General features: G+C 56.5%; 2 protein-coding genes across 9 annotated transcripts in view; both read left to right on the forward strand.

Annotated features, from left to right (window-relative positions):
• Positions 1-7,382, forward strand: part of SLC29A1 (solute carrier family 29 member 1 (Augustine blood group)) — a 36,801-nt gene extending 29,419 nt beyond the window's left edge. For all 7 annotated transcript variants that reach the window (XM_027805248.2, XM_055726176.1, XM_014279852.3 and 4 more), the window contains 10 exons: positions 223-395; positions 611-750; positions 961-1,095; positions 1,268-1,365; positions 1,729-1,819; positions 1,948-2,039; positions 2,184-2,292; positions 3,711-3,796; positions 5,511-5,710; positions 6,345-7,382. In XM_027805248.2, the coding sequence (XP_027661049.2) occupies positions 223-395; positions 611-750; positions 961-1,095; positions 1,268-1,365; positions 1,729-1,819; positions 1,948-2,039; positions 2,184-2,292; positions 3,711-3,796; positions 5,511-5,710; positions 6,345-6,456 (1,236 nt within the window). In that variant the 3' untranslated portion in view covers positions 6,457-7,382. The remainder of the gene's footprint in view (positions 1-222; positions 396-610; positions 751-960; positions 1,096-1,267; positions 1,366-1,728; positions 1,820-1,947; positions 2,040-2,183; positions 2,293-3,710; positions 3,797-5,510; positions 5,711-6,344) is intronic.
• A 1,063-nt stretch (positions 7,383-8,445) lies between these two features.
• On the forward strand, positions 8,446-14,498 carry HSP90AB1 (heat shock protein 90 alpha family class B member 1). 2 transcript variants are annotated; one of them, XR_008735040.1, is made up of 12 exons: positions 8,446-8,590; positions 8,637-8,783; positions 8,956-9,162; positions 9,445-9,604; positions 9,809-9,942; positions 10,422-10,730; positions 11,173-11,338; positions 11,515-11,705; positions 11,926-12,073; positions 12,357-12,625; positions 12,731-12,837; positions 13,060-13,197. XR_008735040.1 is itself a non-coding variant. In XM_027805242.2 (12 exons), the coding sequence occupies exons 2-12, from the start codon at positions 8,637-8,639 to the stop codon at positions 14,041-14,043; spliced, it is 2,175 nt and encodes a 724-aa protein (XP_027661043.2). In that variant the 5' UTR covers positions 8,446-8,590; the 3' UTR covers positions 14,044-14,498. The 2 variants fall into 2 exon arrangements, 1 of the variants encoding a protein (XP_027661043.2); XM_027805242.2 differs by lacking the exon at positions 12,731-12,837 and adding an exon at positions 13,934-14,498 and having other exon boundaries at positions 13,060-13,393.
• The last annotated feature ends 585 nt before the right edge of the window (positions 14,499-15,083 follow it).

Below are 15,083 nucleotides of genomic sequence, written 5' to 3' on the forward strand. Positions count from 1 at the left end.
ACTAATTGTCCCCTGTCACATCTAGGGACCATGGTGTAGGTGTGGCAGAACAGCATAGAGCCTCCCCACTTCTGCACACAGGAGACAGAAGCATGGGTGACCTGGGTGGGACAAGTGGCACTGAGGCGACAGGAGGGCTGGGCATGGGGCTAGAGGGGGGCTTGAGTGTGCTAGGGGGAGGCTTCGCAGCACCTTGGCCCCACCAAGCTCCTTCTCTCGCAGTATTTCATCAGCCGTCTTGCAGACCCGGAGGATACGAGCCAGTCCCAGAACCAGACTGGTGCGGCTGCCTCGTCCCCCTCCTATCTGAGGTCCATGTTTGACAACTTCATGACTCTCTGCGCCATGGTGCCCCTCCTCATCTTCACCTGCCTCAACTCCTTCATCCACCAGCGGTAAGCCTTGCCCCATCCTTGCCCCTGCCACCCAGCCCTGGCCCATCCTCCTGCCCCAGCACTGAGTCAAGCTGCAGCCCATTCAGTCAAGTCAAAGGCAAAACACTGGTCTGCCGTGCTGGGGTTTCACTTGGATTCTCCCCATGGGAGAGCTTGGCCCCAGCCTCACAGGCTTCAGGGGAGTGGGTTTTCCTCACCGAGATCCTCTCTTGCAGGATTCCCCAGCAGATCCGCATCTTAGGCAGCCTGGTGGCCATTGGGCTGGTGTTTTTAGTCACTGCAATCATGGTGAAGGTCACCATGGATCCTCTTCCCTTCTTCATCTTTACCATGATCAGCATCGTCTTCATCAACTGTGAGTGAGGTAGTGGGGGGACGGAAGGGGGCACAGCCCAATGGCTAGGGCTGGTCTCTCTGGGAGAAAAGCATGAACCTCACTGCAAAAGAGCCCAGGAGGAGGGGGGACCTACCTTGCCTCACAGGGCAGGGGCCTTGGCTCCCTGCAGAGGTGCGAGTTCATCCTTGCCTTTGGTTTCTCATTTCTGCTCACCTTTCCCCTTCACAGCCTTCGGCGCCATCCTCCAGAGCAGCCTCTTTGGGCTGGCAGGGCTCCTGCCTGCCAGCTACACAGCTCCCATCATGAGTGGGCAGGGCTTGGCAGGCACCTTTGCCGCTTTGGCAATGATCTTCAGTATTGCCAGTGAGTAATCCCTGCCCTGTGGGTGACAGGCCCTTCCCAAGGGCACCACTGCTAACAGGGTCTGCTGGGGTTATGCTGGAGGGTTGGGGGGAGATGACAGCAGGGCCTTGCTCCTTTCAGGCCTTGTCATCTTCCTTTTTCCCCTTGTCTTTTCCCTTCCTTATCCTCCCAGTTGGCGCCCAGCAACCTGAGGGCTTCATTGGTTACTTCACCACAGCCTGTGTGGTGATCGTGCTGGCAATCTTCTCCTACATCCTTCTGCCTCGCATGGTGAGACCCTGTCGTCCTGGTGGGGAGGGGTGTGGGAACATGGGACCTTTGCACACCACAGCACAAGGGCTGTGGCCCACCGGTACCCCAGCCTTGGCTCAGCCTCTACCTTCTGGGTCAGGGCAAGCTCTCCTGAGGGAGCTCTCTGGGGTACTTCGCACCTCAGATACCCCAGTATCCTTGGGGTACTGTGGAAATGGGCCCCTGGGTGAGCAGGAAAGCATCAGTATCAGACGTAAGTAGAAGGAATACTTTGCCTGTACTGCATTTGCCCATATTGCCCATATCGCCTATTACCACACAGCCCCTGGCAGCCTTCTTTCCTCACATGTTAATGAGTTTTCCGTGGCTGTATCTCTGCAGGATTTCTTCCGATACTACTCCATGAAGGACAAGACAGAGTACCACGTGTACAATGCAGAGCTGGAGACCAAAAGAGACCTAATTAAGAAAGGTGAGGAGCGGAGAGGAGGGAGAGGAAAGAAAAAGAGGAAGAGCTGAGAGGAAGAATGAGACAGAAGGACTATATTACATCTCAGCTTTCTGGGGTCTGCTGTGCCCTACTTGTGTCTCTCCCTGCAGATGAGCCCAATGGGATGGAGCAGAGTAACTCAAAGATCATCCCTATCCACAACCCTGATGAGAAGCCCTCGGTCATTGCTATTTTTAAGAAGGTCTGTGAGTTGCCAGCAACCCCCGCGCTGCCCCTCATACCAGGGGATGGGCACAGGGGTAGGAGAGCATGGGGAGAGGAGACCAGCCCTGCACTGGTCTCTTGCCCTGTGTTTGGTTCCAGCCTCTTTCTTTCATCTGCCTAGCTCTGGGTCATGGCTGTGTCTGTCTGCTTCGTCTTCACTGTCACCATCGGTGTCTTTCCCTCCATCACAGCAAAGGTGTCCACTGTCCTCGGAAAGGGAAACACATGGGGTAAGTGTGGCCAGGGATGGGGTGTGGTAGGACGAAACTGGGAACAAGGTGAAATAAGAGAAAAGAAAGTGAGGCTTGAAGTAGTAGGCATGTGTGGTGGGTTGATCCTGGCTGGATGCCAGGTGCCCACCGAAGCTGCTCTGTCACTCCCCTCCTCAGCTGGACGTGAGGGAGAAAATACAACGAAAGGCCTGTGAGTCAAGATAAGGACAGGCAGATCACACAGCTGTTACTGTCATGGGCACCACAGACTTGACTTGGGGAAAATAAATTTAATTTATTACTAGTCAATGAGAGTAGGATAATGAGAAATAAAAACTACATCTTAAAATACCTTCCCCCCACCTCTCCTTTCCTCCCAGGCTTAACTTTATTCCTGATTTCTCTACCTTCTCCCCCACAGCGGTGCAGGGGGATGGGGAATGGGGGTTGTGGTCAGTTCTTCACATGTTTCTGCCATTCCTCCTCAGGGGTAGTCAGGGGGAGGACTCCTCACACTCTTCCCCTGCTCCAGCGTGGGGTCCCTCCCACGGGAAACAGTCCTCCATGCACCTCTTCAACATGAGCTCTTGAGTCCTTTCCACAGGCTGCAGTTCTTCATGAACTGCTCCTGCATGGGTCCCTCCCATGGGGTGCAGTCTTTCAGGAACAGACTGCTCCAGCCTAGGTCCCCGGTGGGGTCACAAGTCCTGCCAGCAAACCTGCTCCAGCCTGGGCTACTCTCCACGGGGCCACAGGTCCTGCTAGGACCTGCTCCAGCGCAGGCTTCCCACGGGTCACAGCCTCCTTCAGGCACCCACCTGCTCTGGCGTGGGGTCCTGCAAGGGCTACAGGTGGGGATCTGCTCCAGCATTAACCTCCGTGGGCTGAGAGGGGCAGCCTGCCTCACCATGAACTTCACCATGGGCTGCAGGGGAATCTGCTCCAGTGCCTGGAGCACCTCCTCCCCCCACTTCTGTGCTGACCTTGGTGTCTGCAGAGTTGTTTCCCTCACGTAGTCTCACTCCTCTCTTCTGCTGGTGCAGATATTTGTTTTCTTCTTCTTAATTTGCTATCCCAGAGGCGCTACTGCTGTCATTGATTAGCTCGGCCTTGGCCAGTGGTGGGTCCGTCTTGGAGCTGGCTGGCATTGCCTCCATTGGGCATGGGGGAAACTTCTGGCATCTTCTCACAGAAGCCACCCCTGTAGCTCCCCTGCTACCGAAACTTTGCCATGCAAACTCGATTCAGTATGCCTGAGGGGAAGAGGAAACCACTGTGCCTGATGATTTGGATGCGGACACCAGCCCGGCTAGGAGACCATTCCAGCCCTTAGTGGAAAACCAGGAGAACCTAGACTTGAAAGACAGTTTCCATGCAACTGGCAGGAGAGCCTGGGGCACCCTGGGCTCATCAGTGACCTTCTGCCCCTTTTTCAGGTCTCTACTTCATCCCTGTCTCCTGCTTCCTGCTCTTTAATGTCTTTGACTGGACAGGACGGAGTCTCACTGCCCTCTTCACATGGGTAAGCATGGGGCAGGGAGCAAACGCCCTGGCAGTCTCCATCCCCAGGCCCCTTGGCCGCAACTCTCACTGGGGCTGCCATCCATGGCTTGGAGCAGGAAGGAGGTGCAGAGCTGGCCTCTGCCTTGGCTTTAAGTCCTAAGCAGAGATTTACGGATCAGAGCCGAGAACCACAGTGTTGTGTTGTCCTCCTCCCTCTTTCAGCATGGCTTGGATGAAGCTGCCTCCTCCATTTCAGCCTCTTTGTAAACAAACCTTCACTCCAGCTATGCAAACAGTGAGACAGGACGGCGGCAGGGAAAGAGGGTGAAAGACAGGGCAGCCCAAAATAAAACCTCTGGCCTCGGCACAGGACACAGCTGCTTTAAAGAGCCTTATCCTGGGAGCAGGACAGAGCCATGCCATGTGGGTCACAGAGCTGTCTGTCCCCTGCCATGTCCCTTTGCTCTCATCTCCCCTGCCTCGCTTAAAGCTGCTGGAGCTGAGTGATGGGAGCGATGGTGGTGGGTGAGGAAGGGGGCTGTCCTGGCTGCGACTCTTCCTGCCCCTTCACCCACCCCCAAGTGCTGTTTCTCCCTGTATTGTTCAGGCTGTTTGTTTAGAGAAGCTTCTCAGCACCATGGGTTCTGTCCGTGCCTGGCTTCCCCACGGCCTGGAGCCGCTTCTCCCCTGGCCACCACAGCTGGCTGCCCTCAGCCTTGGCCATGAGCCGTGTTGCCTGGTGTCCAGGCTACAGCCTCCATGGTGGGATGACCCAGCAGGAGACGTTTCCAAAACAGGGCTGTGTGGAAAGTCTGACTGCCTGCGGTTTGGTCCTCATTTCCCTGGTTGGGGCCCCGCTTGCTTATTTTCTTCTCAGGCAGGAGAGGCTGCTCCTGCCAGTTTGCCCACAGACATAGCAGCTGGCCCAACCTCAGCTTCCCCCCGTGCTCATGAGGCATCCCAAGGCTACACCAGCCCAGCGGCTCCCAAGGCAGCTGTGGGTCTCTCCTGACCGAGACCAGCGAGCCCTGCCATCTGCGACCCTGGCACCTCACCGAGGGGCCCCCAGACAGAGCCAGGCATGTCTCGTACCAGGGGTTGCCTTGGTCCCAGCCACAGGGGGATGCCGCCGCCTTCTTCATCCCAGTGTCACATGTCCAGGGACTCTGTTTAGGATCTGAGGAGACCGTAACTCGGTCTGTGCTTTTCCCAGCACTGTCTGAAACAACTCCAGCGTAATCCCTTTCTCAGATCGCTGGATCTCGCTCTGCTTGGCTGGGGGATAGCGTAGGAGGCTGAAGAACTGGTTAAAACCCCGTTTGCAGGCCCTGAGGTGCCAGAGGGGATTTACCTCAGCCAACCTTGTCCTACACGGTGGTTTGCTGCAGGAGCAGATTGTGTGAATATGCACAAGGCTCTCCTGCCTGCCTGTGTGTTCTTTCCAGCAAGGGCTTAGCAGTCGCTCACAAGCCCACCTCAGAATTTTGGCTCTAGCGCTGCTGCTCTCCAAGTCAACTGGAATAGGACTTTCAGTCCTGGTACGACATCCTTACCACAGCAGGTGGTGATGCTGAGACTTGTTGCAGTAGAGGAAGTCTCAGCAACTTTGCCATCTCTGTGGCTTCTCCACAGCCCTGACAGGAGGGACAGCCTCTGTATAGCCCCTGCCAGCATGCCGTGGGATGGGGAATGTCCATTTCTCAGCTGCTCAGTGACCTATGTTTTTCTCCCAGCCTGGGAAGGACAGCTGCCTCCTGCCAGTGATGGTGGCCCTCCGTGTCATCTTTATCCCTCTTTTCATGCTGTGCAACGTGCAACCCCGTGAATACCTGCCTGTCGTCTTCTCTCATGACGCCTGGTACATCATTTTCATGATCTTCTTCTCCATCTCCAACGGCTACCTGGCCAGCCTTTGCATGTGCTTTGGGCCGAAGTGAGTAAAAGCTCGGAACAGGGGAAGGGTTGGTTACACCCCCAGTTGCCAGCCCCAGTGTGACTTCTGGAGTCTGGCTTTGCCCAGCTCTGGGATCTGGAGAAGGGGATGCAGGTGCAGAGGGGAATTGCCACACCACCTCAGGGAAGAAAACCCCGGTGTCCCATCTCCCAGCCTTGTGCCTTCATATCCTAAAGATGAGGAAGCCATTGTCTGGGCTCTCCCATTTCCCCCACCTGCCACTCTGGGGAAGTGGCTGGGCACAGCAGGGATCTGGAGGGGAGCAAAGCGTGGCACAGCACCAAAGCAGGGTGAGCACCCTTGCCCAGCACAAGAACACAGGCAGCATGAAGAGCCCAGCCAGGGCTCAGCCAGACGGGCTGCAGTGCATGGGGGCAGGAGTCAAGGTGGGGCATCCCTGGTGCTGGCAGCTTCAGGGCAGCCTGCCTGATGCACTTTCTCTGTCTTTATGAGCCCATAAGGTGGAGGCAGAGTCTTGGAGCCAAGGTGGATTTGGTCTTGCTGCTCCAACAGCTGCTGGCTCCTCTGTGGCCTCCTATTTCTCTGTTCAACTCACAGCAGGGCTTGGGGCACACATCCCCGAGTATGGGTCTGACACCTGTTTCTCCCCTAGGAAAGTGCTTGCTCATGAAGCGGAGACAGCTGGAGCCATCATGGCCTTTTTTCTGTCACTGGGCTTGGCCCTAGGAGCTGCGGTCTCCTTTCTGTTCCGAATTCTCATCTAGCAGAGGTACCTGGAGGGTGCACGGACACCGAGAGACGGCTCCGCATCCTCCTCCAAGGCCCTGGATACCTTGGTGCCGTGGGGAGATAACACCTCACGCCTGCCCCTGCCAAATCGTACTGCCACGGCAGATGTTACACCCAGGGACGGTTCCACTCCTGTGGGGTTGGCCTGGCTCCTGCCATGCTCGGCTGTGTGATGCCTTCAGGCCTACGTGCCTTCTCCTTCCCCGTGCTCTGTGTGTGTGTAAGACCCCTGGGATATCACAGAGGTCCAGCTGCCTCCCACGCTGCATAATTTCCCCAGCTCAAGGCCAAAAGCCATTCTCAGCCGCCTCCTCTCTGACAAGAGTTGAAGGCTGGTATCCAGTGTTATTCCCTCTATTGCCCTTGTCCCCAAGGCACCTAGGGACTTGCTGTCCTCTCCTCTTCTTCCAGGGGGGCCTGGAAACATCCCACACCACTTCCCCTGCTGTTGAGACTTGCAGATGGGGAGGAGAGCCCCAGCCAGCCTCCCCATCCCCACTCTCTGCTAGGCTTACATCCCCAGTATATATCCCAGGCTAGGCTCCCAGCAGTATCCCAGGAACGTAGACATCCATGTCCCACCCACATAAAGAGCCAACACTGTGGCTAGGCTGAGGGAGGAGGGGGTCTCCACACCACACCTTCTCCTCGCCTTTGTTCCTTTTTTTTTTTTTTAATTTTGGGATTCTGCCTTTCTTTTCTTTCTGCCTCCCAGCTGTTTAACAGGAGGTCCCACTGTGGGCTGCAAGAGGAGAGGTGGCAAGGCCCTCCCCATCCAGGCTGCCTTCCCTGCCCACCTGTGCTGCGGGGGGAGGCCTGACCTCTCCCTTGGCTTTCCCATCCCCTGACTGTGTAAATGTGTCTATACAGTTGCCGTTTTCTATAAAAAGACCAAAAAGCCCCTTTGGGTATGTGTGTGTCTCCATCACCGCTGGGGAGGGGCAAGGGCTGAAGGGAGCAGGCACCATCGTTCCCTGGGTCCCCTGTAGCCCATCAGGCGCTGAAGTGGCCAGGGCACCCCTGGCAGAGGTAGGGCCAGTGGTTCTCCACTACGGGGACCTGGCAGCATGGGAGGGGGGTGCTGCCCTTGGGGTATGCCAAGGGACCACCAGCACCTCTGATAAGGAGAGGATGCACATTCGGGGGTGCAGCAACCTGCAGCACATGCACCTGGGAGCTTTCCTTATGCCTGGGAACAGCCAGAATGCCGCCTCCTGCTCCTGGGGGGGCCGACAGACTATACCGCCCTGCCAGCAGGCCTCCACCCCACATCACTCTCCATCACCCCCTCGGCACCCCCAGCCAAAAGCTGTGGGGCCGGGGTCTCCCCACCCTACCCCCAGCTTCCTTGGCCAGCCCGGCCTCTGCCCCCACGGGGAGGATGAGACATCACCTTAGTGCCCTCAGACTCCAGAGGCACAGCGTAACGCCGGCTCCCCAGGGGGGAAACGGGCCTGCTTTGCCCTCAGGCCCTGACACGACCCCTACAGCCCGCCTCCCCATCTCGGCCCCTGCTCACGCTCAGGGCCCTGGCCGCGCCCAGCCTCAGGCCGGCAAAGCCACACGGCTCTGGGCCCCGGGGAAGCCGCGGGACGGAGCTGAGACAGCGGCGCCCCCGGGGCTGCGCAGCCCCCCGCCCAGGCCCGGAGCCTGCTGCCGGCAGCAGCCGAGGCACCGCCCGTAACCCCGTAGAAACCTCTGGAAGTTCATCGGCACCGCTCCCCACCCGCCACGGTGCTCCTCCGCCACCCGTCGCGGGAAATAGTCCCCCGCGGAGGTGCGGGCCGGCACCTACGCGGCCGCCTCCACCGCGGCCGCCGCCGCTAAGCGGTAACGCTGCGGGGCCTTGTAGGGCGCCCTGCCGCACCGCCTGGGGCCCGGAACGGCAGCGCGGCCGACCCGTAGAGGCTGTGGGCAGGGCCGACGGGCTGGGCAGGGCGGTAGGGAGGCGGCTCACGGGGGCGGCGGAGGGCGGGACGGGGCGGCAGGAAGCAGGGCCGTTTTAAGGCGGAAGGAGACGGTGGGCAGTGCGCGCACACACCCCCCGTGCCTATAAAAGGCCGCCGGCGGGAGGCGTCCCCCGTTCGCTGGTCGCTGCTGCGGGAGAAGGCGAGGGCGGTGCTCCTGGCGCTGACAGCCGCCGCTTGCCTTGCAGATGCCTGAGGCCGTGCAGCATGAGGAGGAGGATGCAGAGACCTTCGCCTTCCAGGCGGAGATCGCCCAGCTCATGTCGCTCATCATCAACACGTTCTACTCCAACAAGGAGATCTTTCTGCGGGAGCTCATCTCCAATGCCTCTGACGTGAGCCTGGGCCTTCCTCGCCCCTTTGCAGGCGGTCTCCCTCTTCTGCTGGGGGGCTCTGGGGGAGGGTGATGTCCTGCTGGGGGTGCCCAGGGAGAGGCTGGTGCCTAGGCAGCCAGCGAGGCATGTGCTGGGGGAGGGAGGCTGTGGCAAGCATCACCTTTTTCCCTAGGCGCTGGATAAGATCCGCTACGAGAGCCTGACAGATCCCTCAAAGCTAGACAGTGGTAAGGACCTCAAGATTGACATAGTCCCCAACCCCCGGGACCGCACGCTCACCCTGGTGGACACTGGCATTGGGATGACAAAAGCAGACCTCATCAACAACCTGGGCACTATTGCCAAATCCGGTACCAAAGCCTTCATGGAAGCCCTGCAGGTGGGTTACCTTTGGCTGCATGGGGTCCCTACGGCCTGGGCCTTAGGCTTTCACTGGGTTATAACCCAGCCCTGCTGTCTTCTGTGCTGTGGGAGCTGTTGGCCTACCCAAGTGCGCTTCCCCCCTTTTCCAGCAGCAGGGAGGAGCTGAGGGTAGGGCTGGCTGCTTGTAGGCACATGCCTCTTTTTCTTTACATGTTGACCCAGTTCTTTGCTGCTGTGGATCAGTTGCAGACATCTTCTGTCTCTTCAGTGATCTGTCAGTCTTTCTCTGCTTTCGTAGGCTGGTGCAGACATCTCCATGATCGGGCAGTTTGGTGTGGGTTTCTATTCTGCTTATCTAGTGGCCGAAAAGGTGATTGTCATTACCAAACACAATGATGATGAGCAGTATGCTTGGGAGTCATCAGCTGGGGGCTCCTTCACTGTCCGAACTGACCACGGTATGTATTGTACAAAACCCCAAGTGTATTTGTTTGCTAGAAGCACCCCTTTTTTCCTGGTGCTCCCTAGATCTGTGATGTGTTGTCAGTCATGCCTGTTATTGTTAGGTGTTAAGTAGTGTTTAGCCTTGAGGAGCTGGTCTCACTTGCTCTCTGCCCTTTTAACACTATGCCCTGAAACACTGGTTTTTTACCACACTGTAGGTGAGCCTATTGGACGGGGCACCAAAGTGATCCTGTATTTGAAAGAGGACCAGACAGAGTACTTGGAGGAACGGCGTGTCAAAGAAGTGGTGAAGAAGCACTCCCAGTTCATTGGCTACCCCATCACGCTCTATGTGCGTTAAGGGAGGGACTGTGGGGACTGGAAAGCTGGAGGCAGGGGTGGGTGGTGTTGGAAACAGGAGCCCAGAGGAACAGAGTACAGTCTCTTCCGTTCCCATCCATAGTTCCTGGCTGCTGGCTATTGAGCAGTGGTGTTCCTAGCTTCTATGGCCAGAGGTGTTTTGAGGCTGGGGTCTTACTGGAGGTGAAGGTGATGGGTACCCTGCCATGCTTTTGGCTTTGATCTGTGCAGCTGGAGGTCATCTAAACTACCTGTGGAGGGAGGAGGGTTTCCTGCCCCTGTCTCCTCAGACACAGCTTTTGGTTGCATGAGCTATGGAGGGACTCTGAGGGCTGGTTTCAGGAGAAGCCCTGGTTCCACATGTTGTGTTTGGTGGGCTTTTGAGGACTGTCATTTCTCATCTGCAGCAAAAGGATTCCTGGTCATAGTTGCTTGGGGCTAAACCGTACTTGTTTGTCCCTTTCTCCACAGCTGGAGAAGGAGCGTGAGAAAGAGATCAGTGATGATGAGGCAGAGGAGGAGAAAGATGAGAAGGAAGAGGAAGAGTCAGCATCTAAACATGAGGAGAAACCCAAAATTGAGGATGTGGGCTCTGATGAGGAGGAGGGAGATGTGGGCAAGAAAAAGACCAAGAAAATAAAGGAGAAATATATTGACCAGGAGGAGCTGAACAAGACCAAGCCTATTTGGACCCGCAACCCTGATGACATCACCCAGGAGGAGTATGGCGAGTTCTACAAAAGCCTCACAAATGACTGGGAGGACCACCTGGCTGTCAAGGTGGGTGCTGGGCCACTCTGGCTTCCCAGGAGAGGCAGAGGGCCCCTTACCAGGCTGTACCTAGAGCCACCACATGGTTGTACCTCAGGGGCATTGAGGGTTCCCGGGCCACTTGGTGGTGGCTCAGCCTGCACTGTGACTCCCATGTGGGTGGAGGCATGGGCAGTACCAGCTTAAAAGCAGGACCCGGGAGGATGCTGGGCTTCAGAGAAGCATGACTCCTCCGTTCAGGCCTGCCAGATGCTGGAGACCCCTGGCATGTAGGGGGCAGTGGGGCTGAGGAGGGGGCAATGCAGGCTGCTTGGATGCTAGAGACCCTGCTGTGCCCCCCTGCTAGCCCCAGGGCTGAGGAATGACAGTCCAGCCTGCCCACAGCAGGTCCTGGGGAAAGGGGTAGAAGGGAAGCCACCCCAGCAGCTGTTTTTCCTTCCTGGCTCTGCAGCACTTTTCTGTGGAAGGGCAGCTGGAGTTCAGGGCCCTACTCTTCATCCCACGCCGTGCCCCTTTTGACCTCTTTGAGAACAAGAAGAAGAAAAATAACATTAAGCTGTATGTGAGGCGTGTATTCATCATGGACAACTGTGACGAGCTCATCCCCGAGTACCTAAGTAAGAGTCCCCTGCCTCAGCCTCCCAGTGCAGAGCTGGGACCCCCACAGCCTGTGGTACCACTCCCAGTACAGTGTCTGGATGAGGCACTAGCTGGTGTGGGTCTTGGCACTTTTCCTCATGTGATGAAGCTCAGAGCTCTTAACCTGACTCCTGTTTTCATTTCTCCTACTCAGACTTCATCCGGGGTGTTGTGGACTCAGAGGACCTGCCTCTAAACATATCTCGCGAGATGCTCCAGCAGAGCAAGATCCTAAAGGTGATCCGCAAAAACATTGTGAAGAAATGCTTGGAGCTTTTCTCTGAGCTGGCAGAGGACAAAGAGAACTACAAAAAGTTTTATGAGGCCTTTTCTAAGAATCTGAAGGTGAGCTGGGCACACTGTGCCATGTCTTTTCTGCATGGGTGTTAAGATTGAGGTGGTCTTGCGAGTACCCCAGAGGGCCTTTGTGGGCAGCCGGCCCCTCTGGCTGCCTTAGGCCCAGCACTCAAATGATCGAGGGTGGGCAGTGATATTTGTGCCTCAGGGGTGGCAGAGTACATGCAAGTCCCATCCTGGAGGCTTCATGCATCTCTTCTGCCCCCAGCTGGGCATCCATGAGGACTCAACCAACCGAAAGCGCCTTTCAGAGCTGCTGCGTTACCACACATCCCAGTCAGGCGATGAGGTGACTTCGCTTTCAGAGTACGTGTCCCGTATGAAGGAGACTCAGAAGAGCATCTACTACATCACAGGTGAGCCGGAGCTCCTCTGTGCCCTATTAAGGTGGAGGCAGGTCACCTACCTACCAGCCCTAACCTGAAGCAAATTTTTCTGGGTTGGTAGTGCTGCCTTCAGCAGGCCCTCCCTGCTGAATCGCAGCTCGCCCCTGGGGGCTGGGGAAAGACCACTGGGCCTGGAGCCCCGGCTGCAGCCAGTTTATGCTAGGGGTTCTGAGTGACTGGTGCTGTTTGTCCTGCTGTAACCAACTCTTTTAACATCTTGGTGACATCTCATTTCTACCCCCTACAAACACAGGGGAGAGTAAGGAGCAGGTTGCCAACTCGGCCTTTGTGGAACGTGTGCGGAAGCGTGGCTTTGAGGTGGTGTACATGACGGAGCCTATTGATGAGTACTGCGTGCAGCAGCTCAAGGAGTTTGATGGCAAGATCCTGGTATCGGTCACCAAAGAGGGTCTGGAGCTGCCTGAGGATGAGGAGGAGAAAAAGAAGATGGAAGAGAGCAAGGCCAAGTTCGAGATCCTCTGCAAACTGATGAAGGAGATCCTGGACAAGAAGGTGGAGAAGGTGAGATGGGCAGGGAGCTCAGCCCTGGGCTGGAGGGAGGAGGGCTGCATCCTCCGTGATGCCAGCAAGGGCCCCAGCTCAATGCATGCCTCTCATCTCCTGCAGAGGAGCCGCTAAAGGAGACTGGAGGTCCCAGCATGCACCATCTTGTTCTAAGCAGCCAGGCTGCAGATGAGGGGCACTGACCCAATTACATGCATTGATGGGAGAGGGTAAGTGTGGGAAACATGCAGTGGGTGCTGAAGGTGCTGGCTGAGCTGTCCAAACTAGTCTGTGCAGTGGTCCTGGAGCTGCTTGGAGAGGATCTCTGCTTGCTTTGGGGTGTCCCCAGGTGAATCTGGGGCAAAGACCTTGGGCTATCATATGAGCTGTGGCTGGGCCCAGTCCAGGGTGTATGGGGACCTTGCTCAGCTAACTCTTGGCTATGTTGGCAGGTAACTGTCTCAAACCGGTTGGTCTCATCTCCCTGCTGCATTGTCACAAGCACCTATGGTTGGACAGCCAACATGGAGCGCATCATGAAGGCTCAGGCACTGCGGGACAGCTCTACCATGGGCTATATGATGGCCAAGAAGCACCTGGAGATCAACCCTGACCACCCAATCGTGGAAACCCTCCGTCAGAAGGCTGATGTTGACAAGAATGACAAAGCTGTCAAAGATCTGGTGGTGTTACTCTTCGAGACTGCTCTCTTGTCCTCTGGTTTCTCCCTGGAAGATCCCCAGACCCACTCCAACCGTATCTACAGGATGATCAAACTGGGGCTTGGTAGGTGTCCATGCAACTGCTCAGTCCTGGAGCAGCTCCTGAAAGCAGGTTAGCTGGTCAGGCTCCTTTGTAACTGTCTTGGGGCAGAGTAGAGGCCAGTAAGTGAGCCATGCTGGTGTGATGTGCAGGGCTGGCTGTGTACATGAAGTGGCTATGGGCAGGTGGAAACCTGGAGCCAAGGTACTTTGGGAGGGCTCAGGGCTCTTGAGTGGCCTGTCCTGTCCTTCATAAGGCCAGAAGCCACCACCGGCTGCTCCCATAACAAGCTGAGGTGCTTTATTTCTTCAGAGTGAATGTCAAAAGTCTTTTATGGGTGATGTGGCCCATCTGGTGAAACAGCTTGTGCTTGCATCCAGCTTTTTTCTCCAAATTGGCTATTTAGCTAAAAATGTAAATCGGGAGGTGCTGTGGCTTGGCCTGACTACTGGATGCTAATAGCCCTGTGCCTTAGGCCGTGGGCAGGAGCCTTTGGGAGAGGCTGTACCTCTGGGATCAGGTGTTTCTTGGAGGCCTCATCTCTTCCTTTCCTCCCTCTCCTAGGCATTGATGAAGATGAGGTGACTGCAGAGGACCCCAGTGCAGCAGTTTCTGATGAAATTCCCCCACTGGAGCGAGATGAAGATGTATCCCACATGGAAGAGGTAGACTGAAGTAGGAGGAAGCCTCTTTCCTCACCTGCCAGGCCTCTGCCCTGTATCATGTCTGCTTAGAAAGGGGGTCTGCTCCCACCAGTTGCTACTGACCCCTTGGTGGTGTCTGTTCTTTTGAGGTTGTTTTTGGCAGGGTGCAGGAGGGCATGAATGCCTGTTTGTCAGTAGTGATACAGGCGGCCTGAGGCCTGTCTGTTCTGTGTCTTTCTGCTTCTGTAGGAACAGTTGATGGGGAGTGGAGGTGAGGAGGCATCAGGCTTCCCCCCTCTCCCCTGCCATGAGGTCTCCCGCTTTCCCAGTAGGCATCAAACACTGCCCTTCTTCCACTGGGGTGGAAGAGCCCTTTCTCTGAGCTGCTGCCTCCCTGAACATCCAGGGCAGGATGTTTGGTTATTTTTTTGTTGGATCATTTTTCTATTTTGTTCTACTGGAATTAAAAGTGTCAAAGAAATGTGGTTTATGTGGTGGGATCCCTTGTGTTTCATACAGATGAAAGGGTCTCAGCCTGTGACTCTTGTCTCTCCCCTACCCTAACTGTTTTTTCAGAGCTCTGTTTCAGGTGCTCTTTACCCCTTCCCTGCCCAGGTACCGCAAAGTGGGTAGGAAAAACAGGTGACCTGCTGTGCAAGCGGGGTCATCTCCAGTGTGCAGTAGTTCACCCCCAGGGCACTGCATACCCCACAGCCCAGGGACAGACCTTTCCAGCTGTGCCAGGACCTGAGCCTGCACTGCTGCTGGCTGGTCTGAGCTGCGTGTCTCTGGGTGCAGGAGCTGTCTGCCTGTTCCACTGCAGGGCAGAGCCAGGGGGCTGCTCTTAGGCCAAAAGGTTCCATGCTCTAGACTCCTTCTTTCCTCCCATCTCCAGCCTGCCCCTTTTGGGCTTCTGCAGCCCTGGGGGGGCTGGCAGTATCTGGCCACCTCCTGGCTTTTGCCTGTTGCAGGTGATGAAGCCTGGGGCATCACCTCTGATTAATGTGCCCCTCGCTAAGCTCGTGCCCCACAAGCAAGGTTTGTCAGCCTTAGCCACAATGGCTCCCTGG

This window comes from Falco cherrug, chromosome 13 (genome assembly GCF_023634085.1).
Source record: "Falco cherrug isolate bFalChe1 chromosome 13, bFalChe1.pri, whole genome shotgun sequence".
Taxonomy (NCBI): domain Eukaryota; kingdom Metazoa; phylum Chordata; class Aves; order Falconiformes; family Falconidae; genus Falco; species Falco cherrug.

Bases quoted from the DNA above. Each gene is read 5' to 3' on its own strand.
- HSP90AB1 (XM_027805242.2), top strand. From the start codon at position 8,637: ATGCCTGAGGCCGTGCAGCATGAGGAGGAGGATGCAGAGACCTTCGCC. The intron at 9,943-10,421 runs GTGCGTTAAGGG...CTTTCTCCACAG, and splicing joins GCTACCCCATCACGCTCTAT to CTGGAGAAGGAGCGTGAGAA. The intron at 10,731-11,172 runs GTGGGTGCTGGG...CTGGCTCTGCAG, and splicing joins AGGACCACCTGGCTGTCAAG to CACTTTTCTGTGGAAGGGCA.